The sequence below is a fragment of the Aspergillus caelatus genome, assembly GCF_009193585.1.
Source record: "Aspergillus caelatus strain CBS 763.97 unplaced genomic scaffold BDV27scaffold_186, whole genome shotgun sequence".
NCBI lineage: Eukaryota > Fungi > Ascomycota > Eurotiomycetes > Eurotiales > Aspergillaceae > Aspergillus > Aspergillus caelatus.
In genome coordinates, this window is record NW_022475449.1 from 32,136 (window position 1) to 53,869 (window position 21,734).

The 21,734-nt window shown below is 48.3% G+C and overlaps 8 protein-coding genes across 8 annotated transcripts; 3 read left to right on the forward strand and 5 right to left on the reverse strand.

The window, feature by feature from the left end:
- Positions 1–430: 430 nt before the first annotated feature.
- On the forward strand, positions 431–2,658 carry BDV27DRAFT_161050 (Zn(II)2Cys6 transcription factor; the record flags this gene model as incomplete). Its single annotated transcript, XM_032073149.1, has 2 exons — positions 431–2,390; positions 2,456–2,658. The coding sequence occupies 2 exons, from the start codon at positions 431–433 to the stop codon at positions 2,656–2,658; spliced, it is 2,163 nt and encodes a 720-aa protein (XP_031924169.1).
- Positions 2,659–2,742: 84 nt separating this feature from the next.
- Positions 2,743–3,668, reverse strand: BDV27DRAFT_167200 (class II aldolase/adducin N-terminal; the record flags this gene model as incomplete). The annotated part of the gene is made up of 2 exons (XM_032074416.1): positions 2,743–3,240; positions 3,405–3,668. 2 exons carry the CDS (start codon positions 3,666–3,668, stop codon positions 2,743–2,745), a joined length of 762 nt encoding a protein of 253 aa, XP_031924170.1.
- A 1,302-nt stretch (positions 3,669–4,970) lies between these two features.
- BDV27DRAFT_167201 (intradiol ring-cleavage dioxygenase) lies at positions 4,971–6,220 on the forward strand (the record flags this gene model as incomplete). The annotated part of the gene is made up of 1 exon (XM_032074417.1): positions 4,971–6,220. Exon 1 carries the CDS (start codon positions 5,129–5,131, stop codon positions 6,218–6,220), a length of 1,092 nt encoding a protein of 363 aa, XP_031924171.1. The 5' UTR covers positions 4,971–5,128.
- A 699-nt stretch (positions 6,221–6,919) lies between these two features.
- BDV27DRAFT_161053 (uncharacterized protein) lies at positions 6,920–7,360 on the reverse strand (the record flags this gene model as incomplete). The annotated part of the gene is made up of 1 exon (XM_032073150.1): positions 6,920–7,360. The coding sequence occupies one exon, from the start codon at positions 7,358–7,360 to the stop codon at positions 6,920–6,922; it is 441 nt and encodes a 146-aa protein (XP_031924172.1).
- A 1,615-nt stretch (positions 7,361–8,975) lies between these two features.
- Positions 8,976–13,606, forward strand: BDV27DRAFT_167203 (chitin synthase-domain-containing protein; the record flags this gene model as incomplete). The annotated part of the gene is made up of 7 exons (XM_032074418.1): positions 8,976–9,053; positions 9,084–9,462; positions 9,520–9,881; positions 9,950–10,799; positions 10,858–10,862; positions 11,145–11,859; positions 12,567–13,606. The coding sequence occupies 7 exons, from the start codon at positions 8,976–8,978 to the stop codon at positions 13,604–13,606; spliced, it is 3,429 nt and encodes a 1,142-aa protein (XP_031924173.1).
- Positions 13,607–14,336: 730 nt separating this feature from the next.
- BDV27DRAFT_161056 (aromatic ring-hydroxylating oxygenase subunit alpha) lies at positions 14,337–15,850 on the reverse strand (the record flags this gene model as incomplete). The annotated part of the gene is made up of 5 exons (XM_032073151.1): positions 14,337–14,519; positions 14,574–14,799; positions 14,867–15,039; positions 15,146–15,444; positions 15,508–15,850. 5 exons carry the CDS (start codon positions 15,848–15,850, stop codon positions 14,337–14,339), a joined length of 1,224 nt encoding a protein of 407 aa, XP_031924174.1.
- A 658-nt stretch (positions 15,851–16,508) lies between these two features.
- Positions 16,509–18,308, reverse strand: BDV27DRAFT_167206 (major facilitator superfamily domain-containing protein; the record flags this gene model as incomplete). The annotated part of the gene is made up of 6 exons (XM_032074419.1): positions 18,079–18,308; positions 17,760–18,030; positions 17,681–17,714; positions 17,141–17,563; positions 16,773–17,087; positions 16,509–16,716 (listed from the first exon to the last, which is right to left on the reverse strand). Exons 1-6 carry the CDS (start codon positions 18,301–18,303, stop codon positions 16,509–16,511), a joined length of 1,476 nt encoding a protein of 491 aa, XP_031924175.1. The 5' UTR covers positions 18,304–18,308.
- A 1,321-nt stretch (positions 18,309–19,629) lies between these two features.
- BDV27DRAFT_161058 (GMC family oxidoreductase) lies at positions 19,630–21,301 on the reverse strand (the record flags this gene model as incomplete). Its single annotated transcript, XM_032073152.1, has 2 exons — positions 19,630–20,205; positions 21,281–21,301. 2 exons carry the CDS (start codon positions 21,299–21,301, stop codon positions 19,630–19,632), a joined length of 597 nt encoding a protein of 198 aa, XP_031924176.1.
- Positions 21,302–21,734: the final 433 nt, after the last annotated feature.

Sequence of the window (21,734 nt, forward strand, 5' to 3'; positions counted from 1 at the left end):
TTAGGCACCATGGTCCCTAATTTCTAAGCTTATAATATCCACCTAATAATTTTAGGTGCTGTAATCCCGGACCCCTCTATGTATATTTATTATTAGTCTTAGAGTATCAGATCTTTAATCTAGCTATAAGCTTTATTTTTAATTGAAAATTAATATATCATAGCATTGACTCAATAGGATATCTTATAGAGTTGTGGCTTAATGTAAATCCGGAACCTGGATAGTCGATATTCCACGCGGCGTTCATTGTGTAGAAGACAATGCGGGGTAGAACAAACAGCGGCCCTGGCTGGCGCTTTTGGCCCCTAGGCTCCCCACATTCCCCAGGCATGCTTGTAACCGGCCTCGTTGACTACAGTCTCATGACCACAATGCCGTTCCCCGACCGCAAGGTATTCAATGCCCCGAAAAACGCACACTCCTCCGCAACATGGTTCGCGCATGCGAATTCTGCCGCAGACGCAAGATCCGATGCGACGCTTCCAAGCCAGCCTGCTCCACATGCCGGAAGAGCAAGAGGTTGTGTGTCCACCACAATGGACCACCCAAGCAGCGCCCGTCCGCTGCGCTTATCGACTCGCTGCAGAGCGAAAAGGCGGTGCTGGAAGATACGCTGAACCGGCTGAAGAGCGCAGATGATGCCGAAAGGCGTGCTCTGCTGGACTCGATGATGGTGCGTGACGGCCGCATATTACTATCAGACCGAAGCGACGTATCAACAGCGCGATCACCGCAGCGGCGGCCTGCCTATCGCACGGAGCATGGCATGGAGCAGCAGCTGCAGGGCGGTCATGCCGCAATAATGAGGGAGGATGGCGGTGATGCGACAAATGGCGCGGATACTGACCATGGCGAGGACGGTGTTGAGCATGAAACCGATAAAGCGCTGTCTTTGACAACGGAAAGCCACGCAACCAGCGATGGCATCTTCAGCTCAACCTCCGTGGTCCATGTCAGCCGCCCGATAGCCAGTCCCGAGCAACCCGCAACATCTACAGAGTCGCTACGGTACCAGCTGATTGCCAACGCTGCAATAGAGAGGCAGCGCGAGCACCATCTGCGTCGGTTGACCTTCATCAGGGGAATACCGGCCGACCTGGCGCTTCATCTCCTCGATCTTCACTGGAGCAGGCAGCATCACACCTTCCTTCTCACGTATCGACCAGCCTTTATGCGAGAACTCGAACATGGGGGACCATACTGCTCCGACCTCTTGTTGTACGCTGTCTTTGCGTGTGCGTCCAAATTTTCCGAGCGGCCCGAGGTGCGCAGTAACCCGATAGACCCGGAAACAGCGGGACGGCGATTCTTCGACCGTTGCCACAAGCTCTTGCTAGGAGAGGGGTTGATGACCCAATCGAGCATACCGACTGTCATCGCGATGGTCATGCTCGGGTCGACGTTGATTGCGAGAGGCCTGACATCTCAGGGCTGGTTGTATACCGGTTATGCCATGCGTATGGTTTACGACCTCGGCCTGTATTTTGATTTGCAAGAGCCTAACAAGCATAATGTCGAGGAGATTGAGATCCGGCGGCGGGTTTTCTGGGGCGCGTTCGTCTGTGAGAAGCTGCAAAGCCTGTACCTTGGGCGGCCACCTACCATCAGACTCCAGGATGTACATGTGTCGCAGGACTTTATGGATACGTTCGAGGAGCTGGAGCCGTGGGAGCCCTACAATGAGCCGGGCACAGATGCAACTACTAACAATGTACCGTCTTCTACAGCGCCGTTGGCCTACTCGGTGACTACCTTCCAGCAGCTCTGTCTGCTTTCACAAATTATGACCCAGATCATTGACAAGATCTATTATGTGGGAGCGACCGCTTCAAAGACAATCCATCAGATAGAGGCCCTTGATGATGCCCTCATAGCCTGGTACCGCGGGCTGCCAGCTCACCTGGCTTTTGAACCCTGGGCGAAGGACCCCTTGGAGCCCCCGGTAAAAGTTGCGCCAAACCGCATCATCATTCTAACAACCTACCACTCGCTCATTGTCCTCTTACACCGGCCGTTTATCACAGCGCCCAGCAGCACAAGTAATCACAATTCTGTCGACACTATCGGCACCCCTGCTTTCTCCTGGAAGCGGTGTACAACAGCAGCACGGCATATCACCAGCCTCGCCCTCAGCTATCAATCCATATACCCGTTGCGCAAGTCCAGCTACTTGCTCAGTTATGCTGTGTACGTCGCGTGCACAGTCCACGTGCTCAACACTGCGTCGCTCTCAACCGGGAGCGACAGCAATGCACACGCAGAATCGTCCTTCCTACTCAGCGCAAGTCTGAAGTGCCTTGATGCATTGGCAGTCCCGAACTCAGGGGCTGCCGATACGGCGCTTATTATTCGCAAGCTAATGGCCGCCAAGGGCGTGCCGGAATCACCACGTGAGTGCCTCGATTATGTATTGCTGTAGATAAATCCCCAACTGACACTATGCTCTTTACGTTAGCCCCCTCGGAGGTCCAAGCATCGATGTCTCTCCGTAACCCCGACAATGGTTGGCACCTTCCCGATGACTCCCCGACGGATGATGATATTGGTCTGGTGCAACCCTTCCCGGATATTTTTATTCCCGGACAGGACCTGTTGTTCGGATTTATGAACGAGAACATGCCCCTTGCGGCATTTGATATGAATAATACAATTTTCTAATACGTAAATGAAGATAAAACCAGTAAACCAGAACCTATACGCCATCTTATTTATATAATGGGGGCTTGCATAAAGGAGCTCGTATTACAGCAACAAACCCGGCTCCTCCTTCACCACCTGCTCATAATATGGCTGAAAGGCTAGCCACATCTTATTTGCGTTACCACTCCTCCTATGCCCAAACTCCGCCTGCTCGTCTGGAATATACTTTTTCTCGAACCCCGGACACACAGCTGCATTCGCAAGCAGCTGCGCGTGGCAGCATCGATCCAACGTAATAAACAAGAACGCCGCCTCGTCAACCGTCCTCCCACAGGTAATCATGCCATGGTTCTGTAGAATCACGCTGCGGCAGGTTGGCCCTAGGGCTGCCGCGATCCGGTCTCCTTCCTCGGTCGTGAGCACCGTGCCGCCGTAGCGCGGATACACCGCGAGGTCGTTGTAAAATCGCAGCGCGTCTTGGTGGAGCATCTCGATCGGCCGGCCAAAGCAGCTAAAGGCCTTCCCGTAGACACTGTGCGCGTGGCACGCGGCATTGAGGTCCGGGTCGGGCGTGGTAGATGGCGCGGTGGATGGCGAATGCTGGGCCATTGATGGGGTTCTGCGCGCCGTCCGGGAGGACTTGGCCGGTCTCGACGACGAGGACAAGATCGCTGACGCGGATTTGGGAGAAGTGTATTGAGAGCGGGGTTGATCCAGAATAGGGATGGGTTGCCCGGGTCGCGTAGGGAGATGTGGCCTGCGACACCCTCGTTGAAGCCCTGTCTGGCGAAAACCCTGAAGGCGGCGGCCAGGTGCTGCTTCAGGTGTGTGCGGGTGTCGCTGATATTATTGAACGTTGGAGGGCTGCGGAGCTCGACTTTGCCATCTTTGTCGCCTAGAAAGTGCACGTCTTGCCGCCACGATGAGGTCAAATCCGGCGGGATAGATGGGGTTGCTCCTGGTCTCTCGGTTTTCAAGTTGGCCTGCGAGTGGTGAATGGGGTCTTCCATCACAGTGGCCGGTGACATGGTCGCTTTTTGGCGTAAATGATATTAGGGTCTCATTTCTGGATCGGTGCTTTCAGACTCCATTTTGATATAAACTGTTAGTTAGTATGGTATCCGTCTGTGTACGACTGCCTAAACCCCACAGCGGGGTGGAATGTGTAGTCATTTGCATCCTTCGACGGTGTAGATCGAGAGGAATCGGGGATTGGAGTTCCGTTATTCTTCGCGGAGTTGTATTCCCCGTCAATGTCATATCATTTGGATGGCACGGAGGGTGACGGCCCGTCGCAGTCCGTTCAAAGCCTCGAGTATACTCAGCTTTAGATTCCCAGTCACCCATTCCTAGCTCACCCACCCAAGGTCCGTCCCCTGGTAAAGAACCCCGACAACCACGGCCAGTTCGCATCCGCTCGTCGAATACCAGGGAGTGAAAGCACGCTGGGCCGCCGTGGTCCAAAAGTAAGCCTTCCATCACTATATGAATGCTAGTCTTTTAGACCCTATCAGCAAGGGGATCTTCGGCCGTAGGAGATCTTCTTAGCATGGTGGGTAAATGGTAAGATTCAATTCATGACCATGTCAAAGAATATCATGAGTACAGTCCGAGGACCTCATTACGTTGCATACTGAAGGAGTGCATAAAATTTATAAGATTTGACCTCCAATTATTATTTTATTATTAATACCACTAAACACATTTTATCGCTGCTTGTTCGACCTTGACCGTGGTAGCAGTGGCGAGGACGAGTGTTTTCTGAACCGACAAGTGAAAACTGGTAGAAGACGACTCTTGCTTGGGTCCCGGAGATCTTCGGAGGAGACCGAAATCTCAACTAGAGCCGAGACATTTGCCAATTGACAAGCTTCAGCAGGCCGAATGCAATACGCCAAGGATTTTTTTTTTTTAACTTGACCGAGCATGTTCTGATTACTATCTTCGTTATTTCATTGGCAGTCTTCTGGGCTCCTGCAAATCCTCCCACCGCCGCCCCTTGGCGCCAAGCGTCTCGATCAGCACAAATCCACATTCGTGGGCAATCGTTGGCTCCCGATTTGCTACGTTTGAGAGTAGACATGCATTCTTCTATAGTGAGCTGTGGAGAGTTTGTGGAAGGTACATCCTTTCTTGACTTGGTATCTTCGTCCGACTACTCAGTATGCACTATTCATTTCTGGCCAAGGCACCAAGTACCTGTGATGCCGGACATATTTGCATGCACAGCCGGCATTTTCCTTTCCCAGATGATGGCCACAGAGAACCCTAGAGTAATGATCTACAGTGACAAGAAGAGAAAGCCCATCAGTAACGAGGGTGCCTAAACACTTATCCAATGCTTGTGAGTTAGGGGTTGGACCTGTCTAGACGTAGAGGGAAAGATATAAAGACTCCTGTTATCTCCTTCAATGAAGACCAACAACGCTGGAAAGTCAGAGACAATCACTTTTCTTAGTTGACTTTTACCATTCTCCATCTTTCTACCATGCAGCTCAAGAATGCGATTCATCTCACCGTCTTTGGAAGCGCCATCCTAGCCCTTGCTCACCCCGGGCATCACGAGGAGCGCGACTCAGCACCTGTGATGGCATACAAGAGAGACGTCGGGCATGGACTGGCGAACTGTGCCAGCCAGCTAGAGGCCAGTGGTCTTCAAGCCCGTTCCGAAGCGCGCCGTAAAGCAACAGTCCAGCTACACCGTCGACAGTTGGTCACCCGCGACACCGATGCCGTGCTGAATAAATCACATCAGGCAACCCATGCCGTGTCGCCTTCTATGTCTCCTACTGAAATTTTCAAGGACACGACTCAGAAGGCTTGCATTCTCGGCCCAACTGCCGAGGGGGAAACCGGTCCATACTGGATCCCCGGCGAGCGAGTACGGTCTGAGATCCGCGAAGCGCAGCCCGGAGTCCCAGTTATTCTCGAACAGCAGTATATTGACGTCGAAACATGCAAGCCTATTCCGCGCCTCTATGCTGAACTCTGGGGCTGCAATGCCACTGGGGTTTACTCCGGCCTGGTTGCAGACGGTAATGGCAACTCCAATGACCTGAACAATCGGAACCGCACCTTTCTTCGTGGCATTCAGGAAACTGACATAGACGGTATTGTCACCTTCGATACTCTCTTCCCGGGCCACTATGATGGACGCACCACGCATTACCATAACATTGCCCATTTTGGTGCGAAACGTCTGCCAAACAACACCATTGCCGGTGGGACAGTAGGACACGTCGCTCAAATATTCTGGGACCAGGACCTCATCGACCAAGTCGAATCAACCTATCCGTACAGTACCAACAACATTCCCATCACACTTAACTCCGTGGATCGGGTCGTCAGCCAGGAGACGGAGAACAGTAACTCTGACCCCATGCTCAACTACGCATTCCTTGGAGACAACATCGAAGATGGAGTCTTTGCCTGGATCACCGTGGCTGTCAACCTCTCGGCCGTGCACTATCCATACTACACCAACGTTTACACGGCCGAAGGAGCGGTGGAGGTGGAAGGCACTTCGGATGGTGACCCTAGGGCTGTTGATGGCGGCCTTCCTCAGAGCTCTGCGGCATAGGTTTTTGTATCAAAGGGGACATATCTTCCAGTATATAGTCATTCCTTATTATAATGCAAGGATTTAACCTTAATAGAACATGAAGGCAAGTCTGCCTTCGTAATCGTATACTTCCCCCCATTCTAGAAAACCGAACTGGTCTTGCCACATCTGGTTTTTCCAGCCTCCTCTTGCAAACTAGCCTCTAGGGATTGGCGTTAGCTTTGGCTTAGAGGTAATCGAGGCTGCCTAGAATATTAGTTGGGTGTGAGAGGTGTAGCTAAGCGAGACCCTAATCATATCTGCATATGCTCACCCTCCTGGGAGCAGCAGCTTGAATGAAGCTATTTTCCAAACCAATCATTAAACATATGATAGACCAAATGCTTATATATCTACAACTCAGTTAACAAAGCGAACTGAAAGAACAAGTATGATACATGACGATAAAAACGTAACCACCTCCACTCCCCTATAACAGGTTTAGGCAGTATTGTTTTCAACTGGTATAACCCTGTATTAATGAGCATCAAACATTTGAAGGGAGCACAAGAGGGAAGAACGCCGTATGCACCTGTCCATCTTGTATGCATGAGCTGTAACCTTTCATCCACGTTGATCGCTTTTCAGACAGTCTGTCTAGATTATTTCATAGTTGAAGGCTCAACCAATAACCTGAATATCCAGGCCCATAGCCTGTGAACTCCAGCCAAATGAACCTCAAACAAAAGGCTGCGCAATTCCACCAAACGCCACAAGCACCAGCATTAATACATCCACGATATCCAAACGTACAGCCCCCACCCCATTCGATCCACTCAGGTCAAGTTTTCCATCTTCCGTTGCGCTTGCAGTCGGACTCGCAGTTCCCGTCGCCGTTGCATTCGCATTTGTATTACACCACACTTCTCCCACTGCAGAGCCCTTAATCAGACACTCCGCAAGGTCGCCAACGGTTTGGTTCTGCGCGAGACAGTAGTAGTCGCAGTCCGAGTAGGAGATGACATTGGCGGGCCCGCAGCAGTCCGTCATTAGGTTGTGGTAGGTACTGTTCATGGGCATGGCGCATGCAGCATCCCTGGTTGGGATTTCATAAAGCTTGGCGTGACACGATGATGATGATGATGCTGCTGCTGCTGCGGAGTTGGTTGTGGTGAACATCTTGAAGGGAATTATTGCGCTAGGCTTGGTAAAATGTAGAGTTGTGTGTGTTTATTTAATTGGATAATGAGCGGTGGCACGCTGAGGAGAAATTGTCTTCTGGTGACAGTCATTGAGGCTCAGTACATGGTCTTTCATCTGCTATATATATGCTCGGACCCGAGTAATAATAATTCATGCCGAAACTGAAAACTATGAATAGAGCGCTGGGTTCACAAATGGCACGGAAGTACAGGGAGTGAATTCAGTCCAGATAGACCGTATATTAGGCAAGCATGAGATAGAGTGACTGCCATGGTATGATTCGTAGTGCTTCTCCCCACCTCGTTTAGATGCCGGGTATAGTCTCTGTTGCATTTCAACTTCGTCATCTAGTGTGAGCGAATGGAACTGCAGTAACTAACATTCACCCCCAATCCGTGGATTGAGGATAGGTGCTATGTATCGTTGATTTACCGACACGATAGTTCAATGTCTAATCTATTTTCATATTTCCGCTTAACCATTCGCAGCAGCATACCTATCATTTTCGGCTGTGGGTAAACGGTGGCCCGGTATGGGCCCCAGTGCCTGCCTTTGATAAAACCCACTTCAGCATCTTAAGTCCGGGTTCGTCCGGCTTGCCGACGAGCGACTTTAGGCCGAGCTCATGTTACTGTCTCAGAAATGGCAACCACGGACTCATCCCGAATAGCCAGAATCCCGAAAGTGCTTCTTTATTTTTGGTGGAAGTGCTGCGGCGTTATGGCGGATAAAATCCCCACTGTGGATCTCCCCACAATGAGGGGACGTCGACGCGTCTTTGTGGTACGTAGTGCGATCTAAGTTTTTAACACTTTATTTCTATTGGGTTATCTTGCACTTTACCAAAGGAAAAATCTAGAAAAAGTGATGATGCGATTTTCTGATCAAGTTTCGGGCCAGATATGGACAGAGCTATTGGTGCTAGAAGCTGCATGTACGGTATATAAATAGCCCCAAATTAGCTAGCACATAGCCTTTTCGATGATGTCCATACGCCGAGCATAGTCCGAGTCCTTATGCAGTAAAATGGCTAAATCATCGCATAGAAAGAATTTTAGTATCCGAAGGCTATATTGATAACGGGATTTATTGTTCATGTTCCATGTACCATTTTCAAATGTACCTTGCCTTACTTCTATCCTTACCGAAATAGGTGCCGGCTACTCGTGATGCGACATGTCCCCTGTTGAATGGATAAAAGTTTGTACGATGCTGTTCCCTAGATCCATGGTAAATGAAAAATCTCAACTCTCGCTATAATTATTTTCAACTGCTTCAGAGGCTGTTGCCTGGAGGCGCTAGTCCCGCGGCTGTAGCTCTAACGCTGACCTGCCGGGCTTGCAGAGACCACAGTTATCGTAGACGACGTTATTTTTAGACCCTTGTGTATTTAGCAGGTCCACACTCAAAATACGGAGTAGAATCACAGCCTGAATAAATGATTTAAGAAACCGTTGTCCATCGTGGCTTTCTACCTTCATCCCTCGACGGGTCTGGTCTATTTTTACCTTCCTTTCTTGATAGCTTATATTGTCCTCACCTTTTGAAACAGGATTCAGTCCACTCCAGCGCTTCCTCCCCAAGCATCAAGATGGGTAGCAGGCGCCCCAGTATTCAAGCCAACACATCGTCCGACAGCGAGAGCAGCCACTGTCCCCCTTACCAGGAGGTGAGTATCGCTGGAAATATTTTCGACCAGCAACAATCCTCCTACCCGGAACACTCCTTCTACCCGGAAGGACAGGACGAGCAAGAGATATCGCTCCTAGAAAGGAACACCTCCAGTCATTACAGCTCGCCGTTCGCCGATTCCGTTGCTGAATCGGATTCACAGAAGCGTTATACGCTTCATGATCCCGGTCCGTCGATCTTTGGCGCCCCGGAATATGAGCCGGTTCAGTCGAGTGTAAAGAAGACCCGCTCAGGGCTGGAGCGGTATGGAACGAGGAAGATCAACCTGGTGAAGGGAGCTGTGCTGAGTGTCGACTATCCGGTTCCGAGTGCGATTCAGAACGCGATTCAGCCGGAGTATCGTGATGCAGAGGAGGGTTTCTCGGAGGAATTCACCCACTTGCGATGTGGGTTTACCCTAGAAAATTGGAAGAGTGGTTCAGCTGATTGATGATCTTAATTAGATACGGCGGCGACGTGTGACCCCGACGAGTTTACCCTGCGCAACGGATACAATCTTCGGCCTGCTATGTATAATCGGCATACCGAGTTACTGATTGCTGTTACTTATTATAACGAGGATAAGGTTCTGACTGCACGTACTCTACATGGAGTAATGCAGAATATTCGGGATATCGTTAAGTTAAAAAAGTCTGAGTTTTGGAATAAGGGAGGCCCAGCGTGGCAGAAGATTGTTGTCAGTTTGATCTTCGATGGCATTGAGCCTTGCGATAAGAATACCCTGGATGTGCTGGCCACAATCGGGGTCTACCAGGACGGTATCATGAAGAAAGATGTAGATGGCCGAGAGACCGTCGCACATGTGGTGAGTTGGTGATAACTCCGTTGATCAGGACTGGTCAGTTTGTTACAACTAGACACTGATAGCAGTAGTTCGAATACACGACCCAATTGTCAGTCACTGCTACTCAGCAATTAGTTCGACCTCACGATAACGAATCATCAAGCAACCTCCCGCCGGTTCAGTTTATATTCTGTCTAAAACAGAAGAACAGCAAAAAGATCAACTCGCATCGCTGGCTTCTCAACGCCTTCAGCCGGATACTAAATCCTGAGGTTATTGTCCTTCTAGACGCAGGCACAAAACCTGGCCCGAAATCTCTCCTTTCGCTGTGGGAGGCCTTCTATAATGACAAAACACTCGGTGGAGCGTGTGGTGAGATCCATGCAATGCTTGGCCCACGCTGGGGCAAGGTTATAAACCCCCTTGTTGCTGCCCAGAATTTCGAATATAAAATCTCCAATATCCTGGACAAGCCATTAGAAAGTGCTTTTGGCTATGTCAGTGTTCTGCCTGGTGCTTTCTCTGCCTACCGATATCGGGCTATTATGGGCCGGCCATTAGAGCAGTATTTTCATGGTGATCATACATTATCGAAACGCCTTGGTAAGAAGGGAATTGAAGGTATGAATATCTTCAAAAAAAATATGTTTTTAGCCGAGGACCGCATCTTGTGCTTTGAATTAGTAGCCAAGGCCGGGTTTAAATGGCATTTAAGCTATGTGAAGGCAGCGAAGGGCGAGACCGATGTCCCTGAGGGAGCTGCTGAGTTTGTCAGTCAGCGACGACGCTGGCTAAATGGATCGTTTGCGGCAAGCCTATACGCGATTATGCATTTTGGGCGTATTTATCGCAGTGGTCATAGTCTCATTCGATTATTTTTCTTGCATATTCAGATCCTTTACAATATCTGCCAGCTTATCATGACCTGGTTTTCTCTCGGTGCGTCCCCAACACCCACAGTTTGCTTGTTAGATAGGGCTTGATCCTAACATTTCAGACAGCGTCATACTGGCTGACAAGCTCGGTGATCATGGACCTAGTCGGTACCCCGAGCAGCCACAACAAGGAAAAAGGCTGGCCCTGGGGTAATGAGGCTTCCCCGATAGTCAACACCTTTCTTAAATACGGGTATCTCTGGGTACTGATGCTGCAGTTCATGCTAGCCCTGGGTAACCGACCAAAAGGGTTCGTGCTCCTTCGTATAATATGATTGTCCGCAGCTTACAAAGTAATAGTGTTGTCACCCTCTACACGGTGTCCTTCTTTTATTTCTCTCTCGTGCAGCTCTATGTTCTCATCCTCTCCTTCTACCTGGTCGTTAATGTCTTTACCGGCGGTATGCTGGACTTCACTTTCAATGAGGGTGTTTCTGCCTTCATAAAGTCCTTCTTCAGCTCCTCTGGTGGTGGTATCGTGCTTATTGCACTAGTATCCACATACGGGATTTATATTATTGCGAGTATTCTCTACCTTGATCCTTGGCATATCCTCACCAGTTCATGGGCGTATTTCCTTGGCATGACGACAAGCATTAATGTGCTCATGGTCTACGCTTTTTGCAATTGGCACGATGTCTCCTGGGGCACAAAAGGATCTGACAAAGTAGATGCCTTACCGTCTGCAACGACTCAGAAGGACAACGAGAAGACGAATTTTATTGAAGAGCTTGATAAACCGCAGGCTGATATTGACAGCCAGTTCGAGGCTACCGTGAAACGCGCCTTAGCGCCACATGTTGAGCCCGAAGAGGATGGAGGGAAAACCTTGGACGACTCATATAAGAATTTCCGAACTGGATTGGTGTGTCTTTGGGTCTTTAGCAACTTGCTCCTGGCGTTGATGATTACCGCCACGGGTGTGGATAAGATATGTTTGACGAATACATCGACGACCAGGACGACCTGGTTCTTCGAGGTTATCTTGTGGATTACGGCGGGCTTGTCACTATTTCGGTTTATTGGGTCATTGTACTTCCTCGGGCGAGCAGGAGTTCTCTGCTGTGTATCCCGCCGCTGATTCTTTCTCGCTTGTACTATATTGTCTTGTTCTTATACTACCTCCACAGCCACTTTCTAGAATTTTATCACTTGATATTCTAATTGATATTTTCAGATAGTTTGAAAGTGCTCAACCTTAGTAAGTTGTCACTTAGACTTATTATGTTTTCAATTCGATATATTATAATTATAATTATTAAGCGTTTAAAACATATTCTACTTTTTAAGCTATCTTAGTCTAGGAATTAAAAAAGAAATTATAGAACTACTTGGTAGCTGGATCCCAGCTAACCAGCCTAATCAGGGCTATCAGCCAGAATCCTACGCCTAACAATTAACACTAATTTACACTAATTTGCACTCATCGGAAGATCTCCGCAAAGATATGCAACATGCGGGGAATCTAAAACTTGAATGTCATTTGCTACAGCCTCCGATCCTTCACACCATTCTTATCAAAAGAACGGCTGATTGTCGGAATATGCCGCCGAAAGAATAACTCGAAATGGGTATTAAAGAAACATAGGTTGCCCAATGACTCCAAGAACTGAGATACGACTTGGCTTACAACATACTTGGAATATCACCGAGAGAACTTAAGCCCTAAACATACACCCCCACCAAAGTTAGATACAAAGCATGAACGGCCTACAAATAACCCCCTTCATAACCTCCCTCCCCAAAGTCGAACTCCACGTCCACATCGAAGGCACCCTAACACCATCCCTCCGATGGAAACTTGCTCAGAAAAACAACATCCCTCTACGATACCCCACCTACGAATCGCTTCTCGACTCATACAAGATAACATATAATCACCGTCGCGAACTCAACGGTGACAATGGTGCTCCCACGTTCCTAGAAACCTATTACGAGGGCTGCCAAGTCCTCTGCACAGAAGATGATTTCTACGAACTAGCCATGACATATTTCAAAAAGGCAAAAGACATGAACGTGCGCTATGTCGAGCCGTTCTTCGATACCCAGGCTCATACTAAACGAGGCATTCCCGTTGAGGCGGTCTTAAATGGGTTTCTCCGCGCCCAACACGATGGAGCAAAGGAACTCGAAGTGAAAAGTAATTGGGTTTTTTGCTTCTTGCGTGACCATCCGGTCGAAGAAGGACTGGAGGCATTGCGCTCTGCGTTGCCTTGGGCTCGAACGAAAGATGGAAAGGGGAAGGGGTTATTTCATGCGGTCGGACTGGCGAGTAATGAGTATGATCGACCTCCGGGACTTTTTGAAGAGGGGTTTCTGTTGGCCAAGGAGGTCGGGTTACATGTGACCATGCACTGTGATGTTGACCAGAAGGATGTGGTAGAGCATATGCGCGAGGGTGTTTTTGATGTCTGTGCGGGTGCTGGGGCGGATCGCATTGATCATGGCCTTAACGCTGTCGATTCTCCAGAGTTGATGGCTGCGTTGAAAGAGAAGAATATCGGTCTCACTCTCTGTCCGCATGCGTATCATCGCAGACAGGCTACGGAGGTGCTTTTCCCTAAGATTAGGAAGTTGTGGGATGAGGGTGTCCAGTTTTGTATCAATAGCGATGATCCGACTTATATGCATGATGTTTGGATTGATGGGAATATGATGAAGGTATACAAGTATTGTGGTTTTACAGAGTCAGAGATGGGCAAGCTCGTTCGGAATGCAGTTGAGATGAGTTGGGCAGATGAGGAGACGGAGAGGGAGATTTTGGTGGATTTGGAAAGAGTCCTCGGTGGCGAGAAATTGCCTAGTAGCTAGCAAAGTGTTCCATGTGTTCTGAGCCATGTCAATCAAATGCTCATGGCCAAAGTAGTCGGAGCATTCCCACACCATTAAAAAAGATTGCCCCAACGGTTTGGCTCGATAAATTAGCGTGAGGCACTCAGGCTCCAGCTCTCGTGCCGCCAGAGTATAAACCCCCCCCCTCTTCTGTTTCCCCTCCTTTCACCTCTCTCCCCTCTTCCAACTCATCGCCATCTCTCCAATGGCAATTCGGGACTTGAGTGGATCTCAACTTTCTCCTTCTCTTCATAGAACAGTAACACAACAACTGCCGTTATCGCGCTGAGAGTCTTAAGAGGTTCTCTAATGACTGCATCGTTACCTCAAGAGGCTTACTTGTCAATGGTTCGATTGCTTTGCCACAGAAGATGTTCGTGACAGCGCGCTAGCCATTGACTTTCTGGATGACATTCTTGGTCACGATTAATCTCATTCTGTCGAACTATTTCCCTCTAAATCTGATACCAAACCCATATTGGCCAGGTCTTGCACTACCCCTCATTTCCCAGTCATGTTAGCAATTAAACAACTGCCCACCTCTTAACGTATACACGTAATTAACCCTTACAAGGAGCCTCGTATATCTCAAAAGTGTCAAACATCATTATTCATATCCGTACACGTACTTCAAGCGCCAACCTAGACAGGTTGTTTTCAATTACACAAAAATCCCATAACCCCAAAGCACTCTCCATTCGACTACAACTCACCATTCCAAAGAACCATCCCCTGAACATTCTAATCCCTCACAGAACCGAATCTCTTCCTGCAACTTATCAGTAGAATCATACTGCGGCACAGCCGGCCAGATATCCCTCCCAACTTCCTCTTCTCTCTTCCTATGATCAAACAGCAGCTCTCGAACCATTCTCTGGAAATACAACGGTCCCTAATTACCACATTAGCATCAACAACCTCTTCACACATTGTGATCAACCCGAACCTTCTCAGCCCGAGGATGCAACTCCCCATTCACGAACACCCCCGCATTCAAGTTCTTCTGCGCCGCATTACACAGATCCTTATCCTCTCGAAGGACCTGCTTGAAGAACTCATCGATATATGTAAAGTCCTCATTCGAAGCGTCATTATGTCTGTAGACATCATATTCCATCCGAGTCTGCGTGGTCGAAACAGGAACACAACGCATCATGTACCAAAACGACGGTCTAGGATCTTCTCAGTAACACCCCTACAAACAACATCAAGGAATAAAGTAAGAAAATCATAACATACGAAACCGTAATCGATGCATTGGGAAAATAAAAAGTACTAAAGATCCCCAGGCCAGGCGTATCTTGCTTATCGGCGTTGAAGTGCTGGATATGTCCGGCTTTAGTCTCGACGTAGTATTTGGTCAGATCCGAGATGGCATTTACGCCGGGATGGCCCGTTGGACAGTGATAGCACTATTCATATCCGATGCCATCGTCAGTTTCCTCTTTCTTTTGCCCTCCTTACCTTTGGATAATTTGGAGATAGACAGGGGGGGGTTGAAGGGAGGGAGGGATATACTTCATTATAATTATCCGCCAATGTCTTCCAATTATAATCCCCCATCATACTCCACGTATGATCGAAATGATACTGTGATAGATCAAACCCCAGCAAACGAGGCTGCTGGTCTACGCCCTCGAAGTCCTCTTCCCAAGATACGCTCGGCCGGGATCCAGCCTCGAGATTCACCCACACGAAACCAAGATGATCGATATGGACGTGAATGGGGTGCAGACCCATCTTCTCTTTCTCGAACCCTTCCACGTCCTGGTACCGGGGTGCTTTGGCAAGCTTACCATCCAGGCCGTAGGACCATCCTATATAACCATCCTTAGTGGTTGACTCCCTTACCCAAATTCAAATAGACAATTGGGACTTACCATGATATTTACAAGAAATGATATTAGCAGTCCCAGAATCGCCTTCCGTCTGAATAACAGGGTATGCCCGGTGTCGACATACATTATGAAAAGCCCTAATCGTGCCCGTGCGATCTTTGATAATGAAATAGCTGTATCCGGCTACGTTGAATTGCACGTAATCACCTGTCTTTGTGAATCGGGTGCGGTGGCTTACTACCATCCATTTCTTGGAGAAGATTGCGCGGCGCTCGAGGGCGTACAGCGCCTCGGAGCGGTACCAGGAGGATGGGAGGGCTTTTGTTTGGATTTTCTCCTTGGCGGGGGTGCTTGTGGACTTGGTGAAGGGGAAGAGGCGGTTCATTTTTGATATTGGTTGGTAGTTGGTGGTAGCCGATACAGGGTCAGGTTCTGGTTTGATGATAGATTGTTAAGTACTAGGTTATCGGGTCCGTTTCATATGGGCTGCTCATAAAGGTTTCCAGGGGCTAATATATTGTGTTCGACTTCTTAGGCTTTTGTCATCTTGTATCTTGTATCATTATTATCTTGGGTGTTGATGAGGGGGTGGTGTCGGATCCGGACCGCTCCCGGGTGGAGTTGGGGGTTGGTTAGGGCTAAGTTTTGGGCTTGGCTGGGTAGAGTCCGGTGGATGACGATTCCACCGTGACTTTATGTATGACTTGCACTTTTCTTAGAACCTATACATGTGTATTAGGAGCTTGGATTCTATAGAGGATACTGCAAGACCATGCTATGTGTTGGTAAGATCGTGACAGCGACCGTCAGGCTAGATACACTATGAGAGATTTGAAAGGGTACGGTCATACGTCGCTTCTCTGTGTCATAATGTGTTCTTTAGTTGCACTTGACTGAAACAAAGCGGAATTGTAACCTAAAAGTAACAGATACATGTATACGGACTTCGAAACTCAGATTCAAGTACCTCAGCACACTATAAAACCATCAAACATGCGATGTGCCACATGCTCTCCTTCCTATGTACAAATATAGCTAAATAATCAAGAATCTCCTGGTTCGAACGGCAAAACCAGTGACACAACCCCAATAACCACAAAGAACGCACAGCAGACCCAAATAGGCACAGACGTCGTGACATCCCCGAAGGTCGCGATAAATGGAGCCGAAAGAGAAGCAATCCGCCCACAGGCGAGGGTCAGGCCACAGCCAATGCCCCGATATGCATCTGGCATGACTTCTGGCGTATACCTATTCCTCCTTGTTAATATCAGATGGCATTATCTGTAAGGCTAAGTAAAACTCACCCGTAGATGATGCCGTATAGAGCATTGAGCCAAAAGTTAATCATGCCGGAAAAGGCCAGGTTCTGTGATTCGTTCTTGACAGTTGTGAAGGCGCCTGCGAAGGCGGCGCAGGCGCAGGCCGTCAGCGTCATTGAGCGTCGACGTCCGAGGAAAGGCACCTGCACAAGGAAGGCACTTAGGATCGGTCCCCAGATTCCGACTACCGAGGAGATGGACCAGTCGCGGTAGGTCTGATACGTGCTTCCATCGCCTAATGTCGCTCCGTGCGCTTCAAGGTAGTATGGGAGGAACACCGTATAGACGGGATATCTAAACCTATTAGCATTTACTGTTAAGATTCACGATCGGTGGAGGGAAGGGTGTGGTACGCAATGCCAATAAGTAGCCAAAGGAGAATCAAGCATATCATGGAGCGAATTTGCTTTGAGCCATGGAATAATGCGCCAACCATGGAGGCCGCTTTCTTGATAGCACTCTTAGAATCTTCCTGCTCATGAGGACGCAACTGATTAACCATCATTACGTATGTTGATTTGTTGACTTTGCTGATTGTGTTGATGGACGCCACTGCTTCGTTCAATTCACCCCGTGATACAAGCCACTTGGGTGACTCGCTCATCCCCAGCGCGAAAGTGCGCAGAACTGACATGACGAGACATAATCCACCGAGAATGATGTACAGATATCGCCATCCCATATTATTAGCTTTGGTGCACGTTTCCGGAGTGGCGCCTGCTGGGCAACAAAAGTTCACCACAAGCGGCCAGGCTGTCCATGATGAGTCAACAAAGCTCATTCAGAAGGTGGGGTGAGCAAGATGAATACCTATAAGCCCAGTGATAGCATTTCCAAGGCCCCAGAGACATGCAAGCGAGGTAAGAAGGAATGCCCACTTTCGAGGTAGAGACTCTGCAAGTACTGTGAGGTCAATTGCCACTATATCTCCATATCAGTATGAGCATACTCGGTCAGAAATGGTGTGCTTACAGTTCCCACCGCCAAAAAAAGCAGCGAGTACAACAAAAATATTCAACGCAGCCCAGTTGGGTGAGGCGGCACAGATGGCAGTAAAGACAGACACGCCAAAGATAGATGTCTGCCACGCCAGACGACGGCCAGTAAAATCAGCAATAAGCCCAAAGATAACAGCACCGGCTCCTAAACCTGCATACTGTGTAGCGGAAAGAAGTGTTGCGTATCGAGGGCCGAATTCCTTCGAGGCTTGAGGCATAACCAGGCTGATGGAGACCAGCAGCATCTGAGAATCTATTAGGAAGTGAATAGCGCTATTATGGGAAAAGCTTGCCTGGTCTGCAATGAACCCAAATCCACAAGAAACCATCAGCTGCCATTGATAGCGGCCCATTCCGATTGCTTCAATTGCATGGTTGATAGCGAGCTGGTTGAAGTCCGGAGGGTTGGCTCCCTGGTGAGATGTTACAGTACCTTCTGCGAGGCTTGGCTTTCGAGTTATTATCTCTTCTGATTTCTTTTCGGTATCCATCTGACTGAGAGTAGCGTCCTCGCTCATTTCTTGGTGATTGTCCGTTGAAGGATTAAGGCATCCAACAATATGAGGAGTACATTCCAGTTGTATTGGGCAATAGGTTTATATTTCGCATCCTAAAGAAAAACCCCATGACAAATTTTGGATTTCGAGAGGTGTCTGATAGCTCAGCGGATTCGGCCCGTATCCGTGGGGGAGATCAGAGTCGATAAGAGGAGTGATTTGGAGTAGAAAGCAAAGTTTGAGTTTAGTCGCACGGCCTATCCCCGCAACTTTTCTTTAGCAGCTCGGATATTTGCCACTGAGAGCAATCGCGCTGCTTTAGAATCAACGATACCTTTGCCCACGGCGCTTTAACAGATCCTAAGCTAGGTATGCATCTTCGTGAGTAATCGTCAACCATCTCACAACAGTCCGCGAATGGGAGTTATATAAGATTGCCCTACCCAACACTACCCTAGGACCATTATTAGTAGTAGCCTCGGCTGTTAGAACAAGCTATAGTCAACATATGAATTGCTCATATTGCAAGGGACTGCCAAACAGGATTCTCTATGCGGTAGCATGACACTCATTGAACTTCTCAACTGTCGTCCGTTTCCCGAATTACCGAACGTCGCATCACTAGTATCTCTGTTAATCAGTACATCACACATAAAGAATGGTTTCCCACGAGGTTGTGTTGTGTCTGCCTCGCTGTTAGTTGATTCAGCAGCCTTGGGGGCTTCGGTCCCGGCCCTGCTAGTGGGGGAGTTCTTCATCTTCCTTGTGCTCAGCCCCCTAATCTGCATCTTTCATCATTATGTACTGCGCAACGGAACGGTACTAGAGAAGTGGCAGTTGCTTAGCTTAGGGTATGGGAGAATCATGACATTCTGCGGCCTCGTGCTCGCGAATTATGTGGCAACGATCATGTTTCACAGATTGGTAAAAGAACGAAGCGTTTCTAACATACCCTCGCTTATTCATCCTATATATCTGAGACCTTCAGCTTGTATAACTCTCTTGTCTCAAGAATGCGCCCTTTTGCCAAGCACGTTTCAAAACTGTTGAATGAGCGAGATATCTACTATATAAGGACTTTGGGCGCTGAAGGCTGTGGGCAGCGATTAGTGAGTGGGGTATTCTGGCGCTCGGTTGCGCAAAGCGTCACACGGTAAGTAGCTGGTGCCTAATAGAGGAGACCTGGAATTTTGGGGCTTTCTTCTATGCTAGCGAAGCATGAATGAAAATTGATGTATTGACGCAAGAAATGAGCCCTTTCTTTCTTTTCTCTGAGGTGTGTTGAGATATCCTGAATTCTATCTAGGAGATGTCCACGCCTGACTTTAGTAGAATTTGGGCTTGAATTTAGCTGGATTGAATCACATCAGCGGTCTTTTCCGCGACTGCATACATTGTCATCATGAGGTTCGCGTGAGGAGTGAGCAAAAAGATACTCGCGCCCACCACCCGCAAAACCTTCGTCCCATAAACTCGAAGATCTTGATCCGCCACGCCTCCAACCTGCTGGGGAAGCATGGCAACAGTGCCACATGTGCGATGGGTGGTCAAAACAGCCGACTCGCGCAGCATTTCCTCAATGACTTCCATATCCTGTGGCACTTCGGTAGGCTGAATGACGCTTTGCAAAGCTGGAAACATGGTCAACTTGTGCAGGTTCTGCACATGACGCGCTAGGATCTCAATGTCCATGCTATTGGCGAAGAACTGAGTGTCAATTATAGGCTTGGCGTTAGGATCAGAGGATGCAATTTGAGTACTTCCACGAGAGAATGGGAAGCTTAAGATGACGCCCAGGAGAGCAATTCCGCCAGGTATAACGCTCCAGAGAAGACATGCAGAGGCCTCATCCGGGCCACGCAGAATAGACTTGATAACACGTTCAGATGTCTCCTCTTTGTGGCTCGATGAAAACACCTGTTCCTATTCCTCTTCATCGAGGCGCCTAAAGGCCAAGGCTTTTATGCCGGGTGCAATTCCTTCAGCCTTGAGAGGGGTCGGCAGAACGCTCATCAGATGATTCTGTAAGTTTCCACCTACTCCGGGCAGAGTTAGATAAATAATGAATAAATAAAGAGACTCGAAAGAGAAACAGAGTGAAAGAATATAAACCTTCCTAGCGCTTGATCTCTCCGATTTCTTTTATATGTAGGCAGTAAAGGCAGGGTCTTGGCGCCATCTGGACAGGGATTCAAGACTTCTTTTTTCACGGGAACTGATGCTGTGTAATATAATCTACTATATGATATGGGAGCGATACTCATCGTACTCTGCATAGGATCCCATGTACACCTGTTCTGTCAGGAATTAAATAGTGATTCAGTCCAGAAGGCGTACAGCACACTCGGCTCCTGGTGCATGAAGAAACCTAGTTATCCATACATATAAACCGGTCCCCTATGCATAATCGATTCGGCCTAGAAAGAATCTCCTAGCCTAACTTAACATATAATTCGTTGGATCTTGCAATATTTCTAGAGAGTCCAGTAGTTACTAACTGAAGCTCACGGTTAAGGCCGGCCCGGAGTACAGTAGTGGGGATACAAGTCTTGTCCCGCCCGGTCCGCAAAGCTTTTACCCCGCTCCCGTGCCAAGCTAAAGAAAACTTAAGGTTCATTTACATTCCGCGCCGGTTCCACTGCGTCACTGCAATTGCCGAAAGACCGAACCAACTCGGCTGTCCGATTTCGCGTCCTCTGCTTAAGATTGAACTCTCTCCAAGACAACTGAGAACAGGAAGACAGTGGGATCCCGAAGACTTGCGTACTTGCGCTCTTAAATTATTGCCAATTGAGATTTGGGAACAGTTGGCAATAAAAGATGGTCGGGGTTTCTGCTGACCACCCGGAATTAGTTTACAACGGTCCTGTGACCCCTCACTGATAAGAGCTTACAAAAGAGTCAGACCGTGGGGGTCCAGGAATTACTAGGGTCAGCGCACTCATTCTAGCCTATCATCGAGCTTAGTGAGATTGATTTTTCTGTGTATCTCGCTTACATGTCGATTCCCCTGCTCCATTTCTAATTTTTTAGATTTAGTCCATGTGCTCATTGGATTTTAGAGCATGGACTAAATTTTTAGGGTCGGCGTTTGATGGCTGGACCAGACGATCCGTTGAATGATATTGGCGGGATCAACTAGAGCTATGGGGCCATACTGAACGCCGGGGAAATATAGACTTTACCATAGCTGTTAGTTTCTTTCTTTCCCCGTGGTTAACATCCTGTGCGTGTCCTTTGAAGTTGATCTTAAATCGAAATTGAATTTATATAAATGTTACTATTACATTCTGATTTAATAGATGAAGAGATGTGCACTCTTTTGTGCTCACTCAAATGTCATTAATAGTCGTAATTGCTCAATGTCGAAAGCCACATCAAAGAGGTTATGTTAGAGCCCTACTATAGGCCAGAAAATTTGTCAGGTGTACCGAATTCTTGATTGATTGACA